This window comes from Xenopus tropicalis, chromosome 9, assembly GCF_000004195.4.
Source record: "Xenopus tropicalis strain Nigerian chromosome 9, UCB_Xtro_10.0, whole genome shotgun sequence".
Taxonomy (NCBI): Eukaryota; Metazoa; Chordata; class Amphibia; order Anura; family Pipidae; genus Xenopus; species Xenopus tropicalis.
Window position 1 is genome coordinate 44,518,715 of NC_030685.2, and position 22,530 is coordinate 44,541,244.

General features: G+C 38.9%; 1 protein-coding gene across 8 annotated transcripts in view; it reads left to right on the forward strand.

Annotated features, from left to right (window-relative positions):
* The window catches only part of tmeff2 (transmembrane protein with EGF like and two follistatin like domains 2), a 303,915-nt gene that overhangs the window by 211,853 nt on the left and 69,532 nt on the right, over positions 1–22,530 (forward strand). For 3 of the 8 annotated variants that reach the window (XR_004220349.1, XR_004220347.1, XM_012969926.3), the window contains one exon: positions 8,371–8,620. The exons of 2 other annotated variants lie outside the window; for them this stretch is intronic. Coding sequence is in view for 1 of the 6 variants with exons in the window: in XM_012969926.3 (XP_012825380.1) it covers positions 8,371–8,383 (13 nt within the window). In the remaining 5 variants the exon portion in view is untranslated. Of the gene's footprint in view, positions 1–3,664; positions 3,781–8,370; positions 8,621–22,530 lie in introns of those variants that run through there. 3 more of the 8 variants (XR_001171749.3, NM_001097223.2, XR_004220348.1) reach the window with 3 other exon arrangements.

Below are 22,530 nucleotides of genomic sequence, written 5' to 3' on the forward strand. Positions count from 1 at the left end.
TCTAATGTACTTGTACAGAGTAATCATGTCCCCTCGCAAGCGCCTCTTTTCCAGAGAAAACAACCCCAACCTCGACAGTCTAACCTCATAGCTTAAATCTTCCATCCCCTTTACCAGTTTAGTTGCACGTCTCTGCACTCTCTCCAGCTCATTAATATCCTTCTTAAGGACTGGAGCCCAAAACTGCACTGCATACTCAAGGTGAGGCCTTACCAGGGACCTATAAAGTGGCAAAAATATGTTCTCATCCCTTGAGTCAATGCCCTTTTTTATACAAGACAGCACTTTTTTGCTGTAGTAGCCACAGAATGACACTGCCTGGAATTGGACAACTTGTGATCTACAAAAACCCCTAGATCCTTCTCCATTAAGGAAACCCCCAACACACTACCATTCAGTAGATAGTTCGCGTTTATATTATTCCTACCAAAGTGCATAATTTGCACTTGTCAACATTGAACCTCATTTTCCAGTTTGCTGCCCAGTTTTCCAATTTTGTCAAATCGCTCTGCAAAGCGGCAGCATCCTGCATGGAACTTATAGTTTTGCACAATTTAGTGTCATCAGCAAAAATAGAAACAGTACTCTCTATGCCCACCTCCAGGTCATTAATAAACAAGTTAAAAAGCAAAGGACCAAGGACTGACCCCTGCGGTACTCCACTAAGCACACTGGCCCAATTAGAAAATGTTCCATTTACCACCATTCTTTGTACTCTATCCTTCAGCCAGTTTTCTATCCAATTACAAATATTATGTTCTAGGCCAATATTCCTCAATTTGATCATTAACCTTCTGTGAGGTACTGTATCAAACGCTTTAGCAAAATCTAAGTAGATGACATCAACTGCCATTCCAGCATCAAGGTTCCTGCTCACCTCCTCATAAAAGGCAACTAATTTAGTCTGGCAAGATCTGTTACGCATAAAACCATGCTGGCACAAACTAATAGTATTGTGAACTGCAATGTATTCAACTATCCTATCCCTTATTACCCCTTCCAAAAGTTTTCCTACTACTGATGTCAGACTAACAGGCCTATAGTTTTCAGGCTGAGAACGAGATCCCTTTTTAAATAATGGCACCACATTAGCAATCCGCCAGTCTCTCGGCACCATGCCAAACCTCAACGAATCCTGAAAAATTATGTGAAGAGGCTTGGCAATCACAGCGCTCAGCTCATTTAATACCCTGGGATGAATCCCATCCGGTCCTGGACCTTTGTTTACCTTTACATGTTCAAGTCTCTTTTGAATTTCCTCCTGAGTGACCCACGCGTCAGTAGCTAAATTACTAGCACTGGGTATATTAAAAGGGAAGCCTTCATTATCTGGCTCCTCAGATGTATAGACAGATGAAAAATAAGAGTTCAAAATTTCTGCTTTTTCCCCGTTCTCATCAACCAACGTACCCCCCCGTGATAATAAAGTTCCCACCCCTTCTTGCTTAATTTTTTTACTATTCACATAATTAAAAAATAATTTTGGATTCTTTTTACTCCTTGCTGCAATATCCCTTTCCATCTCTATTTTAGCTTGCTTGATAGCTTTTTTGCATGCTTTATTTGCTTCCTTGTACCTGATGAAAGTTTCCACTGTCCCAGCTAACTTGAATGCTTTAAAAGCACGTTTTTTATTACCAACCTCGACCTTAACTCTTTTATTCAGCCATAAAGGTTTTGCTTTGCGATGCCTCTCCTTGCTTACAAGGGGAATATACTGTTGTGTATACCTGAAAAGCAATGTTTTAAAGATGTTCCATTTTCCTTCTGTGTCTAACCCCATGAAAAGCCTTTCCCAGTTGACACATTGCAGAGATGCCCTTAAACTGGCAAAGTCTGCACGTCTAAAATTGAGCGTTTTAGTTACTCCCTTATAGAGCTGTCTCTGCAGCATTATCTCAAAGGAGACCATGTTGTGATCACTGTTCCCCAAATGCTCACCCACACAAATGTTAGAGATAAGTTCAGTATTATTAGATATTACCAGGTCCAAAATAGACTCATTCCAAGTAGGTTCTTGAACCGCCTGAAATAAAAAGTTGTCATTTAGCATATTTACAAACCTACTAGCTTTTTCTGACTTAGCCACCCCATTACTCCAGTCAATGTCCGGATAATTAAAGTCCCCCATAATAACAACTTGACCCAATTTTGAAGCCTCCTCCATTTGCAAAAGTAGCTGGGACTCATCCCCCTCATCTATACGGGGTGGTTTATAGCATACACCAATGATCATTTTCTTTGTGACCTTCAGCCCTACTGAAATTTCTACCCAAAGAGATTCAACATTTTCATTTGTAATGTCTTTATTACATGGCTTTAAATCTGACTTTACATAAAGACAAACCCCTCCACCCTTTTTAATCCCTCTGTCCCTCCTAAAAAGCGTATACCCATCCAAATTCACAGCCCAGTCGCATCCCCCATCCCACCAGGTCTCAGTGATACCAATTAAGTCATAATTTTCAATACATGCAATAGCCTGCAGTTCCCCTATTTTTCCCGACAAGCTACGCGCATTAGCCAGCATGCAGCGGAGATTACTACTTCTTCCTCTGATGCTTACATTAGCTAAAGGACAGTTAGAGCTAAGGTGAAAATTAGTCTGTTTCCCTTGTAACAATGGAAGCTCCTTATCTGATAAACTATATGCCCCCCTCACTTCAGTTTGAAACCCTGTGTACCTGTCTCTTATCTGTGTGAAAGGAGCTGCTGCTTCTACCTATATACAGGTATGGGGCCTGTTATCCAGAATGCTCGGGACCTGGGGTCTTCCGGTTATGGTGTCTTACTGTAATTTGGATCTCCTACCCTAAGTCTACTAAAAAAAATATTTTAACTGTATTTAAACTCAGTAGTATTATTTTGGCTCTAACAAGGATTATTTATATCTTAGTTGGGATCAAGTACAAGGTACTGTTTTATTATTACAGAGAAAAAGGAAACCATTTGTAAAAATGTGAATTATTTGATTAAAATGGAGTCTATGGGAGATGACCTTTCCATAATTCGAAACCTTCTGGATAATAAGGGGCCCGATACCTGTATTTATGTATGTGTGTGTGTGTATATATATATATATATATATATATATATATAAGTATATATTACACTTGGGGATCATTTGGAGGGCATGACCTTGATGGGCAAATTACATACATTTATATACATTTAATTAACACAAATTAAATGTATATAATAATAATGTCTATATAACAAAGAAGGTGGCTCAGTGAGTAGCACTTCTGCCTTGCAGCACTGAGCCCCTGAGTTCAATCCCAGTTCTCCCTGTGTCTGCCTGGATTTTCTCCAGCACTCCAAAAACATACAGCAGTTTAATTGACTTCTGGCTAAATTGACCATAGTGTGTGTGAACACAATGATAAATAATCTTTGTAAAGCAGTGTGGAAATATGTTGGCACAATATAAAAAACAGGAAATTAATAATAGCTCTCTATAACAGCCTAGAAATCTGACAAATCCATAGGGTACAGACAAATGCAACAATACATGCACCAAGAGGTTTTTGAAGGTGCTAGCCTGCCATCTTTACAAAAAGTCACAAGTCTGTCCATCAGACCAACAAGATTGCACAAGTCCATATTATAGGTAAAACAACTAAGTGGATTGTGAAAAATGACAAAAATGTACCGTGTTTTTCAGAGCTGCAGAGCTCCAGTCTGCTATTCATTTGCCCAAAAAAATCACAGACTAATCCATCTATCCAATGGGACTGAGGCATTTGATAGTATCGGAGAGCTGCTCATCAGTGCATTGTGGTATGTACTAAGAGGTTTTCGAGAACTATTACAAGGCAGGCTGGAAATCCTCTCAAGCATTACAGCAACTGACTTCAATTTTAGCAAGTCTAGATAGAAGAAGTAAAGCCATTGGATCTTGCAGAGGGCCTGTCAGCTTATTGCCCTATTTGAGAAGACACACAGGAAGCAGAATTGTATCATTGTATTTATGCATACACCTTTAAAAATAGTTATGTTTCTGTGGGATAGAGGTATTGTTGAGGGGGACCAGAATGGATGTTTTACTTAAAATGTTTTAGTAAAGGTGTAAAGCTAATGCTGTATTTTGATTACCATTATTTTTGGCAATGATCAAATACTGCTGTTCATCTCCATTTGCTTGCAATAGCTTGAGCCGAAAGTGCTGCAATTTGCTTGGGGTCTGCTATTATTGCTCCAAAACATGTTGGAGTTGTTAGACTATATTAGCCATGCAATTGTTAACACTTTCCATTAAAATACACTGTGTATTTTTATTATGAATTACTACATATTCCTTAGGGGGCTTAAAATGGACAACCCTAGTTTCAAAAGCCACTGTCTACATGTCACACACTGTTCACCCTGACCCCTGTCCTTTTATACTACTATTAGTATATTCCTGGGAAGTTCCCACCATCCCAATTGCCCGTTCCAATCCCCTCAGACTAAGGATTCTGTTTGTACTTGACACACTCAAAACACACTCACTGACAAACTCAAAACATAATCATAGAACAAATGGCACAGTCTATGCATCGTTAAAAGGTGACAAAACATGACATATTTGAGACTAATTTATCAGATTGGTTTCTTACATCACCACCTAACAACTATATTTCAGAGACTCCTCAAAAACAATGAAAAAGGCAAAAACATTTGACAGAGAACATGATTATCTGTACTAAATATCGGGCATTATGTCTCAAGTGGCTGCCTGTTATTATTCCCTTGCTTTTTCCCAGAAGGCCGTTGGTGGAGAAGAGCTACTTATCAGAGACCTATGTTAAGGAAGGCCACATTCTTACAAATGGTTATAAGTTTAAAATGTACAGTAGTGTTCAAAATTATTTAGTCATTCAGTCAGTAGTCATTAATGACTTTGGGGGAGGGTATTGTTCACCTCCACCTTCTAAAGCAACCTTAATGGCAACTAGCAGCCACAAACACTGTCCCATACCCAGCACATCAACCTCATGCAGCCCTTAGGCTGCTCATAGCTTTCGTGTTGCAGGTAAGAGTGCTGTAGCAAGACCCACCAGGCCCCTCAAAGGGAGATGCAAGGCCTATGCAACAGGTCATGAATGAGCAGCATACATACCTGATACATAAGTCTAGTCTATGGCAAGGTACGCTGAGGCTAGTGCATAAGTCACCACTGCACTCAAGATAGATGAGAAAGCAGATAAACAGTGGAAGTGCATAACAAACAGGCAAGACATTGACAGGAGGGGCTTCCCTCTCCAGGCCAAACTGAACTACAAATAGACAGAGGGGCCTGCTACATTTAAGAAACCTCACCACAACACTCTCATGGGAAAATCATCTATAAACAGACACCCACCTAGGGCAACTGTTCTAGATCACGTCCCAGTAATGAAACCATAAGGTTCCCTGCTCCATATGCAAGCATCAGAGTATACTCCACCTGGCTGGTGGTTCAGTGGACCTGAATTAACCCTGAGGTACTCAAGTGCCTTCACTTGCAGGACTCCGGTGGTCTGTTCCACTTTCTCCACTTGTAAACTGTCTATACTACATACTTACAAGGATAATGATAAGGGCAAGACGTCCAAAAGCCGCACAACCAAGAAGAAACAAGATTCAGGTTCACAAAACATGGACACATTAGAAATAGACATAGGACCTACAGGAATTAAAACAATTTTAGACAGCTTAAAAACTGACATACAAGCTGAAATATGAAGCTCCCTTGAAGATATTACTAGTGAACTTTCCTCATAGACCACTGCAAGCCCTGCCAAGAAATAATGACCCTTCCAGAAAAATCATTGTGGGCTTCCTCTAATATGTTAAAGACACTGGTGATGACCACCCTGTCACCCAGTCTCGAAAAACAGAAAGAAACCCACACCCTTTGACTAACCTTTACAGTAAGTCTATCAATTCACTCAGATCCCCAGACACCAGCAGGCTAGGGAACTAGATATTTATAGCAGAAAAAACTCTACAAGCTACCAGTTGTAAAATTACCTCCCCATCTTCCCAACACTAGTCGTAAAGGTGAAGTGAATCAGATCGATGGAGGCTATTAGGGCACCTGCCTAGGGCACAATGGTGGAGAGGTGCTATGAAGGTACCTCATCTGCCTACCCCTAGCACTGGCTCTTTTGCCCCATTCAACCAAGGGTGTGACTCCAGCATGTTTTCCCTCATTACAGAAACATTGTTACCAACATCATCTTCCCACCAGCTGATTGACGTTAGTCCCTCTTATATATTTTAGAGGGGAACCTAGTGTAGCTAAGGGTAGCAGGGTGGGAAAGCAAATTAAAGGAAGAAGGGGTAAGAGGAAACAGTATGGGCTCTTAGCATTAGAGTAAAATAATTTGCAGTTTAGGCATAGGGCATGCAGTGCACCTATTAACCCAGGAAACACCTTGCAGGGTGGATATAGCATTAAAATATCTTAAGGGTTATTCTGTGTCAACAAGAAGCAGATTTATGCACAGATGACCTGAAATTTGGTCTGTGGGCCTTAGTTTAACAGTACTCAACCATATCAATTTCCTCACACTACAAATTTACCCTCTAAATGATCAAAATGCATGATAACTATGTGCCGGTCTTTGTAAAGATGCTGCTTTTCCTACAATGACAAAATGAGGATCCCTGCAAATACTTTCATTTGCAACACTGCATCGGCTAAATAGCAAATGACTTTCAAAACCTGGAGTGGCCAAGCTCATGCAATGTTCACCTTTCCTTCCATCAGTGCTCCTAAGAATGCTCATGGAACCATGAGTGTGACTAATCCAATTCTGTGGAATTTGTGTAGCCTGAATATATAAATAAAATCTGGCAATGTAGTATTGCAGCTTATTTGTAGTTTGGCTATGTACGGACTAAGTAAACCTGTAAGGAGATATGTCCAAAGTGTGCCTTTCATTTAAAATGGCAATAAAATCTTGTGCTAATTTTCAGAAAATAATACTTGAATATGAATAATTCCCTTGCCAGATGCAATTTAATATCCTGAGCCTAAAAAAACTAAGTTTTAGTAATGCATATATTGGTATGCTTTGACAACATGGCTCATTACTTGTAACCAGGTTGCATCTTGACTACTCTGCAAGATGTTGGGTGCTTGTAGTCATAAGAAGTGCATCCAGATTTAGAGTTCAGAAATGGTTATGAAAATATTCCAAAATACAGTAGTAACGTATGTTTTTGTCAACCTGTTCATGTTTCATGCTGTTAATATACTTTTTGTAGGGCATAGAGAGCTAGCACATTCTCGCTATTTATAGGCAGAATGGCTCTTGGTCAAATTAAACAAGCTCACTCTATGCATTAAGACCATAACATTTTAACACGTGCCTGCTAAAAATCTAACTGGTTTCTTCTTGGGAAGTCATAATTATTTTATACCTTTAGCACTTTGCAACTCATAAATTATTTCCAGTACACTGGATCTTAAGCAACTATAAGTACAGGGCTGCTCCTGCCATGAGGCAAGGTGAGAACCTTTCCTCAGGCAGCGTGGAGCGACCAGCTACCAGAGGCAGCAAAAAGCCGCCTCTAATAACTTTAAGAGCTGAATTTCTGTTTTTTTTTAACATGAAAATTCGGCTCTGCTAGCACAAAGAGCACAGTAGCGCTCTCTGCACTAGCACTGCGCCCCCCCCCCCCTTGATCTTCTACAACCTACAACACTAAAAGGAAAACTATACCCCCAAACAATGTAGGTCTCTATAAATATATATTGCAAAAACAAGCTAATATGTAAAACCCTGATTCATCTAAATAAACTATATTTTCATAAAAATATACTTTTTTTGTAGTATGAGCTATTGGGTACCCCTAAATAGAAAACTGCCATTTTAAGAATTAAGGGCCACCTCCTGGGATCATAGGATTCACAGTGCACACAAACAAGCCAGGCCACATAAGCTAATTAATGGACAGAGTTCTGCCCTTTTCTTCCACACTACTTCCTGTTACAGTTAGAGCTGCATTATTTCTGGTCATGTGATCTCTGAGGGAACACACAGCCCATCACTAAATGTTGGATCAAGTGAAAGGATGTAAAAGGCAATATTTACTGATATATATTCCAGTTTTGTGAGATTCTTTAATAGGTCACTTAACATAACATAAACTATCCGTCGGTTAAGTATTCGTTCTGGGGATATAGTTTCCCTTTAAGTGTGCTGTCCAAGTAGTATCCACTTAAGCATGGTTTTATTTTTCTGTATTCATTCCTGTGTGGTTTGGCCTATGTATTTTAGACTACATGGGCATGTTGATAAGTATACTTCATTTTGACAATAATTTATTATGTTCATGAAATTCCCTCTAATTTGGTTCAAGGAAAAGGTTTTAATCACTGTTTGATTATTCTTACAGGTGGTACAACTGATCTCCGTCAGGAAAAATGCCTTTCATTTGCAAAAAGGACGACAACCAGTTCATCTTTTCTATCTATTTTAGTGTCTAAAATCTAGGTATTAATAAATCTTTAACAGTATTTGTTTTCCTATACACTAACAATAATTTATGGAAGAATTTTATGTCCCCATCTCTTAATACTATGTGTCAATGTCTGATTTTTATATCTGTCTTTTAAATATATAATAAAAGAATAATATTTATTCTGTTTGAACTGTTCTATTTATATTTCAAAAATCCCATTTGATCCTGAATCCTTGTTTTCTCTAGGATGGTATACAGTGAAACCTCAATTTTATATACCCTGATTTTAAGTCTTCACATTTTTACTTTTTTTTGTGGTCCCACCAATTTATCATGGCATTTCATTGGGGGGTTTTTCTGATTTTACATAATGTTTTCCCGGATTTTACATAAAAAATTTGTTTTAATGTTCACATAAATTACTGTTTGTCATCTGTGAATGTTATTATTAGTGAAATAAAAAGGTTTAAAATACAGATGCATACTTTTTCACCCTTCTGTCTGTAAATAGCCAATTCCAATTAGTCTGGTAATGGACAAAACCCTTATTGCTTTAGGTTGTGCATATGACTGTCAGAGGAGCCTTGCAAATGCTGTCCCATAGTGTAACATTAATGCTGTGCTGCCCTTTCACTGCCAACCAGATTGGTCACTTTCGGTACTTTTATTGCCAGCCATTTTTTTGCGCTCTTTCACTTTAGGGGCCTTTTAGTTTAGTTTATCGAGGAAAATTATATATATTTTTTTTTTTACCAGGACAACCTATGTTTTCACAATATTCTAGAATTTTGGTGTAATTTCTCTTCTGTAACATGATATAGGCTTCTAAATGTCTAAAAATTTAAAACAATTATACTTTCTAGAATATAAACACATATATCAGAAATACAATTTATTTTGTGCAAAAATACATTAGATTTGGAAAGTCCCATATCTCCCAAATGTGTCTATACCAAATATGTATAGGTTTATCGAAATTTCCTACTTGTACTGGTCAAAAACAACTAGAAGTACACTACCAGATTTCTAAAGAACTGCTCTAGAAATCTGCATGCTTAAGATTTCAAGGCTAAAAATTCCACTAATCTAAAATATGCATTTCTACTCAATACAATCAATTTGCAATACTTTAAAAAAATTATTGGTTTTGAAAAATGACCTAAAAGCTTCCAGTCTACAGCATCTTGCCTCCTACAGATTATTAGGTTACCAAATAAAACACCATAAATATGAATGCCAGTGGTCCTCTGAACAGTTTGATGGCCAATGTGTATATGTTTACCTAAGTATGTGGCATGTAGGCACCCCAAGATAAAGATACCCTATATGTTCTATCATTTCTGTCATTTCAGCTGCTGCTAAATTAACACATTTACTTCACCCCAGAAAGCCATATTTTTATAAGGTGCACATTCCCCCAAATCCAAAATGGAGACACATGTTTCCTACTCCAAACTACCAAATCATAAAGCTTTCCTAAAGTACTTTGTAGTTTCCTGCAAAGTAGTAGATTCTTGAATCCCCTGAATCCAAAATGGGTACACATAAGGGGATCATATAATAATCTTTCTAATACTTTATTCACCTGTCGGTCCTTCTAACTAACACTAGAACACCCATTCCGATTAGAAGAAAGATGGTTCTGTCTAAGTCGTGGAATTCTCTCCCTGAATCAGTTGTACTAGCTGATACATTAGATAGCATCAAGAAGGGGTTGGTCATTAGGTACCAAGATAGAAAACACGAAATATGAATTTCATGAGTACACTGAACAGTTTGCTCCCTAATATACGTAGGTTTATAAAATATAAAAATATTCATTTTATGATTTACACATAAAGACACCACCAGTCTGATGTGTGGTAAAAGTGACCCCCAAATCCTATATATTTTTGGAAAGTACACATTCTGACTAATCCAAAATGGCTAAACATGTCTTTGTACTTCAAGAGTAAAACTTTCCTAAATGTAGCAGTTTTGATGGCATTTCTGAAAAATGTTGCAATTTGAAGCATTTATCTCACACAATTTTTTACATATACAGGGAGATCACCTGTATAAACATCATATAAACACCAAAGGTCTACTGAATAGATGATGCCCCACATGCAAAGTATGTAGTATGTATGGGCCCAAAATAATAGTGCATATACATTTTCCGCCTGCCAACTAAGCTGCTGCAAACAGCCCTCGCCAGCACATTGTGTTGTAAGACTTCCTAACTGTACAAAGACTGTACAAAGACCCCCAGAAAACAATATATTTTTTGGAACATGCACATTTTGACAAATCCAGAATAGGTAAAGACATCTTTTTACACCAGACCAGAGGTCTGCTGAACAGTTTTGATGCCCAATATGAATAGATACACCAAAATATGTGATATGTACAGACCCCAAATCAAAATGCATATGAATTTTCTCGCTTGCCAAGGCTTCTGCAAAGAGATTCCCCTGACTATGTGCTATAAGCCATAAGACCCCAAAATTGTACAAAGACCCCCAGAAAACCATATATTTTTGGAAAGTACACATTCTGGTGAATCCAAAACAGGTAAAGGCAACTTTTTACACCAAACATCAAAGCTTTCCTAAACCTAGTGGTTTTGATAGCATTTCTAAAAAAAAAAAACACCTAAAAATGTTGAAATTTGCTGCATTTACTGTATATCACATTTTTTTACATACAAAGGTAAATCACCCTAAATGTGAACACCAGAGTCCGTTGAACAGTTAAATGCCAAATATGCATACTAAAGTATGTAGTACATATGGACCCCAAATTAAAATAGCATACATCCCAACTGTCCCAATTTTCACTGCTCAGTCCGCAGCCCCTTCTTTCTGAAAAGGCCCTAATTTCCCTTTGATCTCCTGCACTGAACCTGCACTGAATGCTAAAAAAGATGCAATGTTTCTCAAACTTAATTAAAGTAGCTTTTGGCAGAGAGCACAGAAAAGAAGCTACACCTGCACTTAGATACAATTGTAACTAATAAGCTAAACAGGTCTCTTGAAGGAACTGAGACTTGCAGGTCAAAGGGCCCTTTTTAGAAAAACTATAGTAACCTCAAACAAGATCCCACAAAAAATGGTCACACAAAAATGGGTGTAGTAAAGGAAATTTTTCCCCGTCTTCACATTTTTCACATGTTGGGAGGTGTGAAATAGTGCATGGTCTGAAAACCTTATCCAGTAGTCACCCTGTGAAATAAATAGTTATTAGGGGAAAAACAAAAGAAAAAATGATAAAATAAAGAAATTTTAAAAAAGCTTCTAAAAAGTGTGTGAATGTGTGTATAAGGTGTGTGTATGTGAAATTTGAAGTGTGCAAAATCAGAAAAAGTCAAAAAAGCAAAAAAAAACAAAATCTACCTTTACCTTTAAAAGGTTTATTGTGTGTGTAAATGTATGTATATATGTGTAAAAAAAGGCCACTTACCATTTTTGTGTGCAAAAAGGACCATGCCAGCGATGAGGGTCCCAGGACTGCAGAGCCTTCACAGCAGAAAGTGTGTGGGCGGGTGCTGGGGGGCTGGAAGGGACATGCTTAACTGTAAACGTGTCTAGTCTGCTGTTCGAATCAGGTCGATAATCGGGTCGCAAGACCTACTTGGCAGCTCCCTTGACTTGTTGCTGAGGGGGTTGGGGACATCTCATACTCTCTGGACAATGGGCGCATCAGACTCTCTGCACCAGTCTTTACTGTAAAACACATAGGTACTACATGCTTGGCAGTTTTAAAGCCTTTTCCTGCAAGAACATACCTACAGTATGTGCTTGGCAGGTAAGCGGTTAAACCTTGTAATTAACAAAGTAAAACTGACTCCTGTGCTTATATCCTTGAATTTATTTCCCTGATTTTACATTTTCCCAGATTTTACACAATTTTAGCCTGGTCTCCTAAAAAATGTAAAATTGGGATTCTACTCTAGTTATATTCACAAGCTTTAAAATGGTTATGTTCTTATGCTAATTCTGTCATTGTTTTCCATTTGTAAACTTTCCCTTATCTTTCGTCTAATTTGGCTTTTAAGTATATCATCTAACTGGTTTTGTATCTGTAACTATGGTATGGTATGTACTCCAATAAGTTTGGTTTATAATAAGCTTGATTTGTTTTATAGATAAAAATATTATACAAAACTAGTGGATGATTTATTAAATTATATATAATATGAAATTGCAAGAAAAGTAAAGTTTCCAAAACAGCCAATGTTTTGACAATCCATTACACATAAAATCAGTCATCACCCAAGAGTCAAAAGTAAATATTTCCAGAACAAAATAATAGTACGGAGTGATATTAACTCAGTTTGTAGTTTAAAGTTATCAGCCTTAATTTTTCAGTCTCCAGACGTTTTAAAAAACACATCAGCATCAGTATGATGAAAAATTCTAGCATTATTTGCAATACATAGGCTAAACCTCTATAAGTATAGGGAAAATGTGAAACAATTTACGAGCAATAGCTTTAAAAAACAGCTCTGCAACAAATCGCAACCTCTATTCATTTTTAGGGCTCTGGCACACGGGGAGATTAGTCGCCCGCGACAAATCTCCCTGTTTGCGGGCGACTAATCTCCCCGAGTTGCCATCAGTTGCCATCCCACCAGCGAACATGTAAGTCTCCGGTGGGATGGCACACGCGGTGGCGCGATTTCGGCAAATCGGTGAAAATGCCTCGCAAGGCAACTTCGGCTATTTGCTGAAATCGCCTGCGCAGCGTGTACCATCCCACCGGACGACTTACATGTTCACCCTTGTCACGGGCGACTAATCTCCCCGTGTGCAGGCATGCAAAGGACATGCCAAGTGAAAATGATTGCTATGTCTGTGGCATAGTGACAGGGAAGCCAATATGTTACAGCTGATATATTTATTAGGAAGTTTATATTAGGTGTGGATGTTTCAAAATAATTTAGGTTTCATGTTTAATTTGAAAAATACCTTTATATACAGCTGTTTGGGTGGCATAAATATGCTAGATTTTTAGGTTATATTTTATAATAATCTGTATTTTTAATAAGTACCATTTTCTCTAGGAATAAGAAACAAGAGTACAGAACACATAGGGGAACATTTACTTATCCACGAACGCTCCGAGCGTTCGTTCGTTTGATCGATCCAATCATATGTTCCGTGACTTTTTCGTACCGTGCACGACTTTTTCGACGTTTGTGCAACTTTTCCGTGTTTTTAGCGTGCAAAAAAACGGATCAGTTTTGCCGCTGTTTATAATCATTCGGTACGAAAATTTTGTGACTTTCGGATCGCCAATACAATATTATCGTGACTAATATGATTTCCGTTATATTTGCGATCTTCAGAAATTTTCGTTTCCAATCCGAATTTTTCCCATTTGGGATTCGAATTTGTGTTTTAATAAATCTGCCCCATAATTTACAGGCAAACAATCAAATCCTTAACAAGTATATTACTATTGTGTTTCGAAATGTTTGAAAATAAACATTATTTTTAATCGTTACTGGTCTTTGACTTAAGATGTACTTCTGATACCACTTCACACACAGGTATTTATTATGTTGGTTTGAAACAACCTACTTCAACTTCAGGTTATTCTTCTGCTTCTTATTCTTAGTGCCCCCCATTATCTAAATGCTACACCTCCTACAGTTTTAGGGGTACAAAACTCAGACTCTGCACACTTCTTCGTCCTATAGCAGAGCAGGTTGCTTGTGCTTTTCTAAGCAAACCCAGCCCCCCGTCTTTATGTGGCACTGCTCCAGACACCCATTTTTTCCATTGACTTTGACAGGGAAGATTTACAAACTGCTGCCACTCTTTGAACACAGCTTTGAAGCTACACCCCCCCAAACTTGAATAACCGTCATGGGGTCATCCCAAATGAAACAGCGGCATTTATTGGATGACCCAAAGTGGGAGGAGCCAACAACAACCAATCAATCAAAAAATTTCACCAATTTACTTTAATGGGGAAATTTAAACTGCTGCCAATCTTTGAGTTTTGTGGCTACACTCACCAAACTTGAATCACATAGTCAACCTGAATGAAAATATGATATTTGTTGGATGCCCATAAGTGGGCGGAGCTATGAACAGACAATCAGATTTTACCTTTTGACTTTTAATGGAGGAAATTCAACCTGCTGCATTTTCACAGAATTAATGCCAGTGCCCCCAAACTCTTCACAGTTGGTCACTAGGGGACTGCAGTTTTAGGTTTCAAAAAGTTGGCAGAGCCACCAACAGCCAATAAGATTTCACTTATTGAATTTTATTGGTTTGATGCCAGGGTTCCCAAACTTTGCACAGTCATACATATTCAAGGTTAGAAAAAGTGGCCAGAGCCACCAACAGCCTAATTTCTTCATATTTCTTTAATTGATTTCAGTGGGGAAATTTTAACTGCTGCCATGCTCACACGTTTAATGCCAGTGTCCCCAAACTTTTCACAGTTTGTCACTGATGGACTATGGTTAAAGGTTAGGAAAAGTGGGTGGAGCCACCAACAGCCAACCAATCCAGTTCCACCCATTAAATTTCATTTTTTTAATATTTAGTTTATATTTAAACTGATGCCATTATTTAAGTATTAATTCTAGTGTTGTTGAACTTTGCAAAGTTAGTCATTGGGTTTTAGCGACTCATAGTTTAAAAATGGGCGGGGCCACCAACAGCCAATCACATTTCACCTATTTACTTTCAACTGTGAAATGTAAACACTCAACAGCCAATCAAATTTCATCCATTGAATTTTATCGACTTAAATATAGAATGCTGTCATTCTCACACTATTTATGCCAGGGTGCCCAAACTTTGCACAATTTGACTCAAGGTTAGAAAAAGGGGGCACAACCACCAATCACAATTCAGCTATTGACTTTTATTGGTTTAAATTTTAACTGCTGCCATTCTTTAACTATTAATCCTAGGGTCCCTTAACAGTTTAGGACTGCTCTAGGTAACTGCAGTTCCAGTTTAGAAAAAGTGGGCAGAGCCAACAACCACCAATCAGATTTCAATCAGATTTTAGTGGGGAAATTTACATTTCTGCCATTCAGACACTATTAAAACCAGGGTCCACAAACTTTGCACAGTGGTTTTTACTATATAACTGTATTGTCCAGGGCCGGAACTAGGGGTAGACAGAAGAGGCAGCTGCCTAGGGCGCAACGATTGAGGGGCGCCAGGCAGGAGCCTCTCCTGCCTACCCCTAGTGCTACTTTGTCATTGCCTCCGCCCCTTGTCATTAGCGGCGGAGGCAATGACCGATGTAATTGCACCGCCCCCCCCCCTGCACCTCCTCCTGTGGGAGGTGGGCGTAGTTGGCCCACCCCTGGTATTGTCTTAGGCCCCAAACTTTTCAAGGTTTCACTTACCAGAAAGATTTGTATACCTTAGGAGGGGTTAGCATTACAAGGTGCGAGAATATACTAGCTGAAAGGCTACACTGATAAGCATGCATACCCCTTTTTTCATCCCTGTGCAGCTGTACCAGGACTGAAACTTTGAGAGCAAACCAAGCAGGAGTCAAAGCTGCAGGCATTTAAGAAGAAGCCTGGTCTTCAGTCAACCTGTATTAAATGGAACTACTGTATGGCCAAGTCTAAGTCATATAAAATAATTTGGTTTCATTCTGACTGCAGTCTTATAATTAGCTTCTGCTTTGCATAATACAATACAACAATACTGCATGAGTGTAGCATCTTTAAAGCACTAAGGGCTTTTATTTCTTTTCTTTCAGAAGAAGTAAGGCAGAATTTTAAAAATTGGTGGATAAAAAGAATGAATTATTGGATTGAAAAAAATAGGTAAAATGAGTCAGTACAACAGGGAATTAAAATAGAATAAAATTAGAATAAAATGTGAAAAATTGTGGAAAAAATAATGGAAGGATTCAATAAAGAACATATATCCCTGGGTACCTTTTTTCTTGGGTTTTGGGACAAGCAGTGCTTGGGGTGCCAGTGCCCACTGTCTCTCATTGTATATAATGTGTTTGTCATTTAAATACCCACTGCATCTTACTCTATAAAATTATTGTAGTGAAAGTATTCACTGCCCCCAGTGTAAAATGTACCGGGGGTGTCAGCACACTGTGTCTATAACTGTATTTAATGTGCTTGCTGGCAATACTACAGATTCTCGCTGTATATAATGTTTGGGATGCTAGCGCTCACTTACTCTCTGTGTATATAATATCTTTGGGTTTATAGTGTACCTTTTTTTCTTATTCTGTATATAATAGTCTGTCCTGGGTGTACCGAGTGTTCAGCTTTTTAGGTGGGTAGATAAGCATGAATGTTTATGCTCAATTATAAAATGTAAAGAGCACATAAATAATAGACATGCATCAAGGAGGATTAAATAAGTTCAGCAGAAAAATGTAGGGAACTAGATATCTGTATCTACTGCCTCTAACTGTATTATATACTTTGGTTTTCTATTGCTACTGATTCTCATTGCCATGTAATTTCAATGTAATTTACTTAGGATATTGGTGTTCATTGCTTCTCACTGTATGTAATGGACTGGCTGTCGCTTATTCTGACTATTTAAGGTGTTTCTAGTTGCCTGCACAAAATTTTGCCATGGGGCTGTATGCACCACATAGCTAGGTCTTTCTAGCCACCTCAATAAAAAAACATTTTTAGGCAGTCTAGACAGATGGTCCAAAAGAGATCTTGTGATGTCACCAGAGCAGTGTCTTGCAAAACAAAAATAATTCCAGGGAGGGCCCCAGTGTTAGACCAACAACCTTCATGTTGTGTCCCCTAATAAAGACAATCTGAGGCTAAGTGAGTAGTGATGAGCGAAATTCTCTGCCAGGCATGGATTCAAGGTGAACTTCTGTGCTTCGCCATTGGTGGATATGCAAAACGGGAAATTGCAAAAATTTGCAGCATCAAATAAAGTTGCGTTTGTCCAAAAAGTCACGAGAGACACATTTTACAAATTTTTTCACAGTTTTGCAAATTTTCTGGCTAAGGGGTCAACCGTAAATTAAAGTAAAAGGCTAAGAAATGCCTTAGGAGAAATGTAAAAAGGTCATGTTAAATACACATAGCAGTATGACGCAAGGCAGCATCTGGCAGATTCGCCCCCTTAACATTAAGTGATGATGAACCTCAATACTATACTAAGGCAATTATATACTTAAATAATACAAATGTTTTCACCTTCTATGGAAATATTTGTAAAGTTGCTATACTTTTAGGTCTAAATGTCACGTATATGTGTCTATAAAAGATACAGAGAACCAATGTGTTACCCGAATCCTCTCATGTCGCATATAGCAGCCTTCTTGCTTGTGACAGCTTTCCAATACTCCCTTTTTTTGTCTGTCTAATAAATGTTCAGTTATTCTGAAGAATTTTGACTCAGAGTTTTGTTCTATAACAAGGTGCTTTGGGCTACAAAAATGACCAACATCTGCAGGATGCCCCAAAACACTAGTTATGCTATTGGCTGTAATAATGGTTAATACTGCATAGCAATGCAGAGAAGCACCATATCTTTTTGATATGCAATATGCTGAGGATTTAAAAAGAGTCAGCATCCCTGCAGACATTATACCATAATAGGGCCACAGTAACAGGGTTAAGGCAAGGTGCTTATAAACATTTTTCAATGTGATCCCTTAGGTGTGAAATTTAGGCAAAACATTGGTAGTCCATTGTAACAACAAGGAACTTTACACTTGCACTGCTTTCTCACACATTGTATTTGGTGGTGTTGCTGTGGGACTGTGTCTAGTAGATGTGGACTAAAACAAATGTTAGAAATGATATGAGAGGTGTTGAGTTACTGCCCTGTGATGCAGAAGCTTGCTGAAACTCTATTATGTGCAAGTTACATAGGGTTGAAATAAAAGTGGCTAGTTAATTCATCTTGTATGCAGTGTTTAAAGTGCCAAAATGAGCAAGCAAAAGACAAAAGATTATGTGAACAAAATGGTGGGAATTCATAAAAGTGGATATGTTTAAGGAATAAAAGTGGTGTAAAATGTTTTCTTCATATTCACAAACAGAAATCGGCTTTAATTCTGACTCAACCACCACTTTTACAGTTTTTGGTGAAAGACAGTGTAAAGGCTCTCGTCGGTATGGGGCATCTTCTTACCTTTACACTTTAGGCACGCTGGCTGTCCGGTCCGCTCCGGGGGTCTTGTGCCGTGACATCTTGCTGAATGTGATGATGACACAAGCATGCGCAATTGCACACATTGTTTGTAAAGAAAGCATTTAATTGGTTACTGGTCCTGTTAATCACATTTTAGCCCATTCTGATTTTCCTGGCCATTTAAATATCACACTCTCCCCTTTTCTTCTGGTAATTCAGATCCTGCTTAAGCCTGTTTTTGTTGCTATTCGGTTCGATTCCCGTTTGGTTACTGACTTTGATCCTTGCTGCCTGTCCTGACCCTTGGACTGTTCCTGTTTATGTTTTGATCCTCGTTCTTGTCTGTACCGCATTTTACTCTAAAGTGTGCAGGTTGCCGCAGAAAGTTCCAGGGCCCGAAACGGGCATCGGTGAAGACCGGGGTTTGTCTCTCCAGAAGTCTCTTATAGGGTTCCTTGCTTAATTGATGATACAGTTAGCTTGGGCCAGACATGGATGCCTTGCAGGCTGCTGGTCCGTTCACTGATCCCCCTAGTTCTCTGTAAGCAATTGTGTAGGCTCTAATGAAGCATCTTGATGGTTAAGAGACACAACAGTTGCATCTTTTTCTGATGTTACAGCAACTTTTGTTTAGATATCCTGCACTCAACAGACCTCCTTCTGTGCCAAATTTTTCCCTTCCACCAGTGCCTCTTATTAATACATGGGAAGTGATCCTGGTAAACTGCCAAAAATGTTGGTGTCCCTTTGTTATAGTAGTAGTAGTAGTATCCTAATGTGGTTTTCCGAAACAGTGCAAGATCCATTTTGAGCTTTTTCAGTTTCCTAATGAAAAATCTAAGGCAGCTTACATAGTTACATAGGGTTGAAAAAAGTCCATCAAGCTCAACCCTTCCAAGTAAACCCAGAACACACAACCTATACTTACCAATCTATACCAACACATACATAAACTATATATACAAACATTAATATTAACTGTAGATATTAGATATCACAGTAGCTTCCATTTGAAGGTGGTTTTTCACGGTGAGGGCAGTGAGGTTGTGGAATACGCTTCCTAGAGATGTGGTAATGGCAGATTCTGTTAATGCCTTTAAGAGGGGCCTGGATACGTTTTTGAAAATCAGAATATCCAAGGCTATTGTGATACTAATATCTACAGTTAGTATTAGTGGTTGCATATATAGTTTATGTATGTGAGTGTATAGATTGGTAAGTATAGGTTGTATGTGCTGGGTTTACTTGGAAGGGTTGAACTTGATGGACTTTTTTCAACCCTATGTAACTATGTAACTATTATGCTTGTTCAAGAACTCATCCAGGCCCCTCTTAAAGGCATTAACAGAATCTGCCATTACAACATCACTAGGAAGGGCATTCCACAACCTCATTGCCCTCACCGTGAAAAAGCACCTTCAAATGGAAGCTACTGTGATACTAATATCTACAGTTAATATTAATGTTTGTATATATAGTTTATGTATGTGTTGGTATTCTTCTAATGGAAGTTCCGTTCCTCTAATCTAAAGGGGTGGCCTTTGGTGCATTGATTGTTTTTATGGGAAAAAAGAACACCCCTTATCTGCTTATAATCCCCTCTAATTTATTTGTACAGAGTAATCATGTCCTCTCACAAGCATCTCTTTTCCAGAGAAAACAACCCCAACCTCGATAGTCTAACCTCATAGCTTAAATCTTCCATCCCCTTTTACCAGTTTAGTTGCAGTCTCTGCACTCTCTCCAGCTCATTAATATTCTTCTTAAGGACTGGAGCCCAAAACTGCACTGCATACTCAAGGTGAGGCCTTACCAGAGACCTATAAAGAGTCAATGCCCTTTTTTATACAAGACAGCACTTTATTTGCTTTAGTAGCCATAGAATGCCATTGCCGGGAATAAGTCAACTTATTATCTACAAAAAACCCCAGATCCTTCTCCATTAAGGCTACCCGCAACAAACTACCATTTAGTAGATAGCTTGCATTTATATTATTTCTACCAAAGTGAATAACTTTGCACTTGTCCACATTGAACCTCATTTTCCAGTTTGCTGCCCAGTTTTCCAGTTTTGTCAAATCGCTCTGTAAAGCAGCAGCATCCTGCATGGAACTTATAGTTTTGCACAATTTAGTGTCATCAGCAAAAATAGAAACAGTAAATTCTATGCCCACATCCAGGTCATTAATCAACAAGTTAAAAAGTAAAGGACCAAGGATCATGGGCGTCCACAGAAAATTTTCCAAGGGGGGTCAAGTAAGCTAGTATCATCCTGCAACAGACAAATATATATATATATATATATATATATATATATATAAATATATATATTTTTTTTTTTTTTGCAGGATGATGCTAGCTTACGTGTGTCTGTATGTAAAAATATACAATTGTAACTAAATATATTTTAATTAATGAATACATTTACAACTGTTAGTGCCTTTTACAACTACTCTGCTCTACTCAGCTACCTACTATTCACATAATTCAGTACTCAGAAACACACATTAGATGGATCAAAATTATCATGCCACATAAAAAAGCCCCCAATTGCCCCCATGTACCAGTGCCAACAGCCATCATATTGCCCCCATGTATTTGTGCCAGCACCCAACATATTGCCCCCATCTGTACTGTGCCAGCAGCCAAGCCCCCCTCATATTGCCCCCATATGTACTGTGCCAGCAGCCAAGCCCCCCTCATATTGCCCCCCCATCTGTACTGTGCCAGCAGCCAAGCCCCCCTCATATTGCGCCCCCAGCAAGGCCCCAGCATCTGTACCTGTGTCAGCAGCCAAGCCCCCCATCTGTACTGTGCCAGCAGCCAAGCCCCCCTCATATTGCGCCCCCAGCAACTGTACCTGTGTCAGCAGCAGCAGTGCCTCGAAATCCCAGTCCCAGGTGCCAGTCAGCCAAGGCCAGCAGTCCTGCTCACTCAGCCAGCCCACAGCACAACCGACCGCCGCCGCACCCAAGCGCCTTCTGGCGCCTTGTGTTTCAAAAACACGCGTGTCATATGGGCGCACGGAGGTAAGCGCCGCTCCAGTATAGGGAAGGGTGGGAAGGTGGTGCCTGCGCTCAGTTCCTGGGACCTTTAGAGGGGGGTTTGGGCGGCGGTTTTATAATGGCCAAGGTGGGGATATAAATAATGTTACAACAACAAAAAAAAAAATTCTTTTCCCCTTTAATATGCGCCCCCAAGTGATTGCGCCCGTTTTTTTTGCTACTTTTCCAGGGGGGGGGGCAAGTGCCCCCTCTTGCCCCCTTCTGTGGACGCCCATGCCAAGGATTGACCCCCTGCGGTACTCCAATAACAACACTGGTCTGATTAGAAAATGTTCCATTTACCACCAATCTTTGTAATATATCCTTCAGCCAGTTCTCTATCCAATTACAAATATTATGTTCTCTAGGCCAATATTCCTCAATTTGATCATTAACCTTCTGTGAGGTACTGTATCAAATGCTTTTGCAAAGTCCAAGTAGATGATATCAACTGCCATTTCAGCATCGAGGTTCCTGCTCACCTCCTCATAAAAGGCGCCTAAATTAGTCTGGCAAGATCTATTACACATAAAACCATGCTGGCACAAACTTATAGTATTGTGAACTGCAATGTATTCAAGTACCCTAACCCTTATTACCCCTTCCAAAAGCTTTCCTACTACTGTTTTTCTAACAGGCCTATAGTTTCCAGGCAGAGAATGGGATCCCTTTTTAAATAACGGCACCACATTAGCAATTTGCCAGTCCCTCTGCACCATGCCAGACCTCAATGAATCCTGAAAAATTAAGTGAAGAGGCTTGGCAATCACAGCACTAAGCTTGCTGAATACCCTGGGATGAATACCGTCCTGGACCTTTGTTTACCTTTAAATGTTTAAATCTCTTTTGAATTCACTTCCGAGTGACCCATGCGTCAGTAGCCATAGTAGTAGAACTTGCTTAATTTTTTTACTATTCACATAATTAAAAAATAATTTTGAATT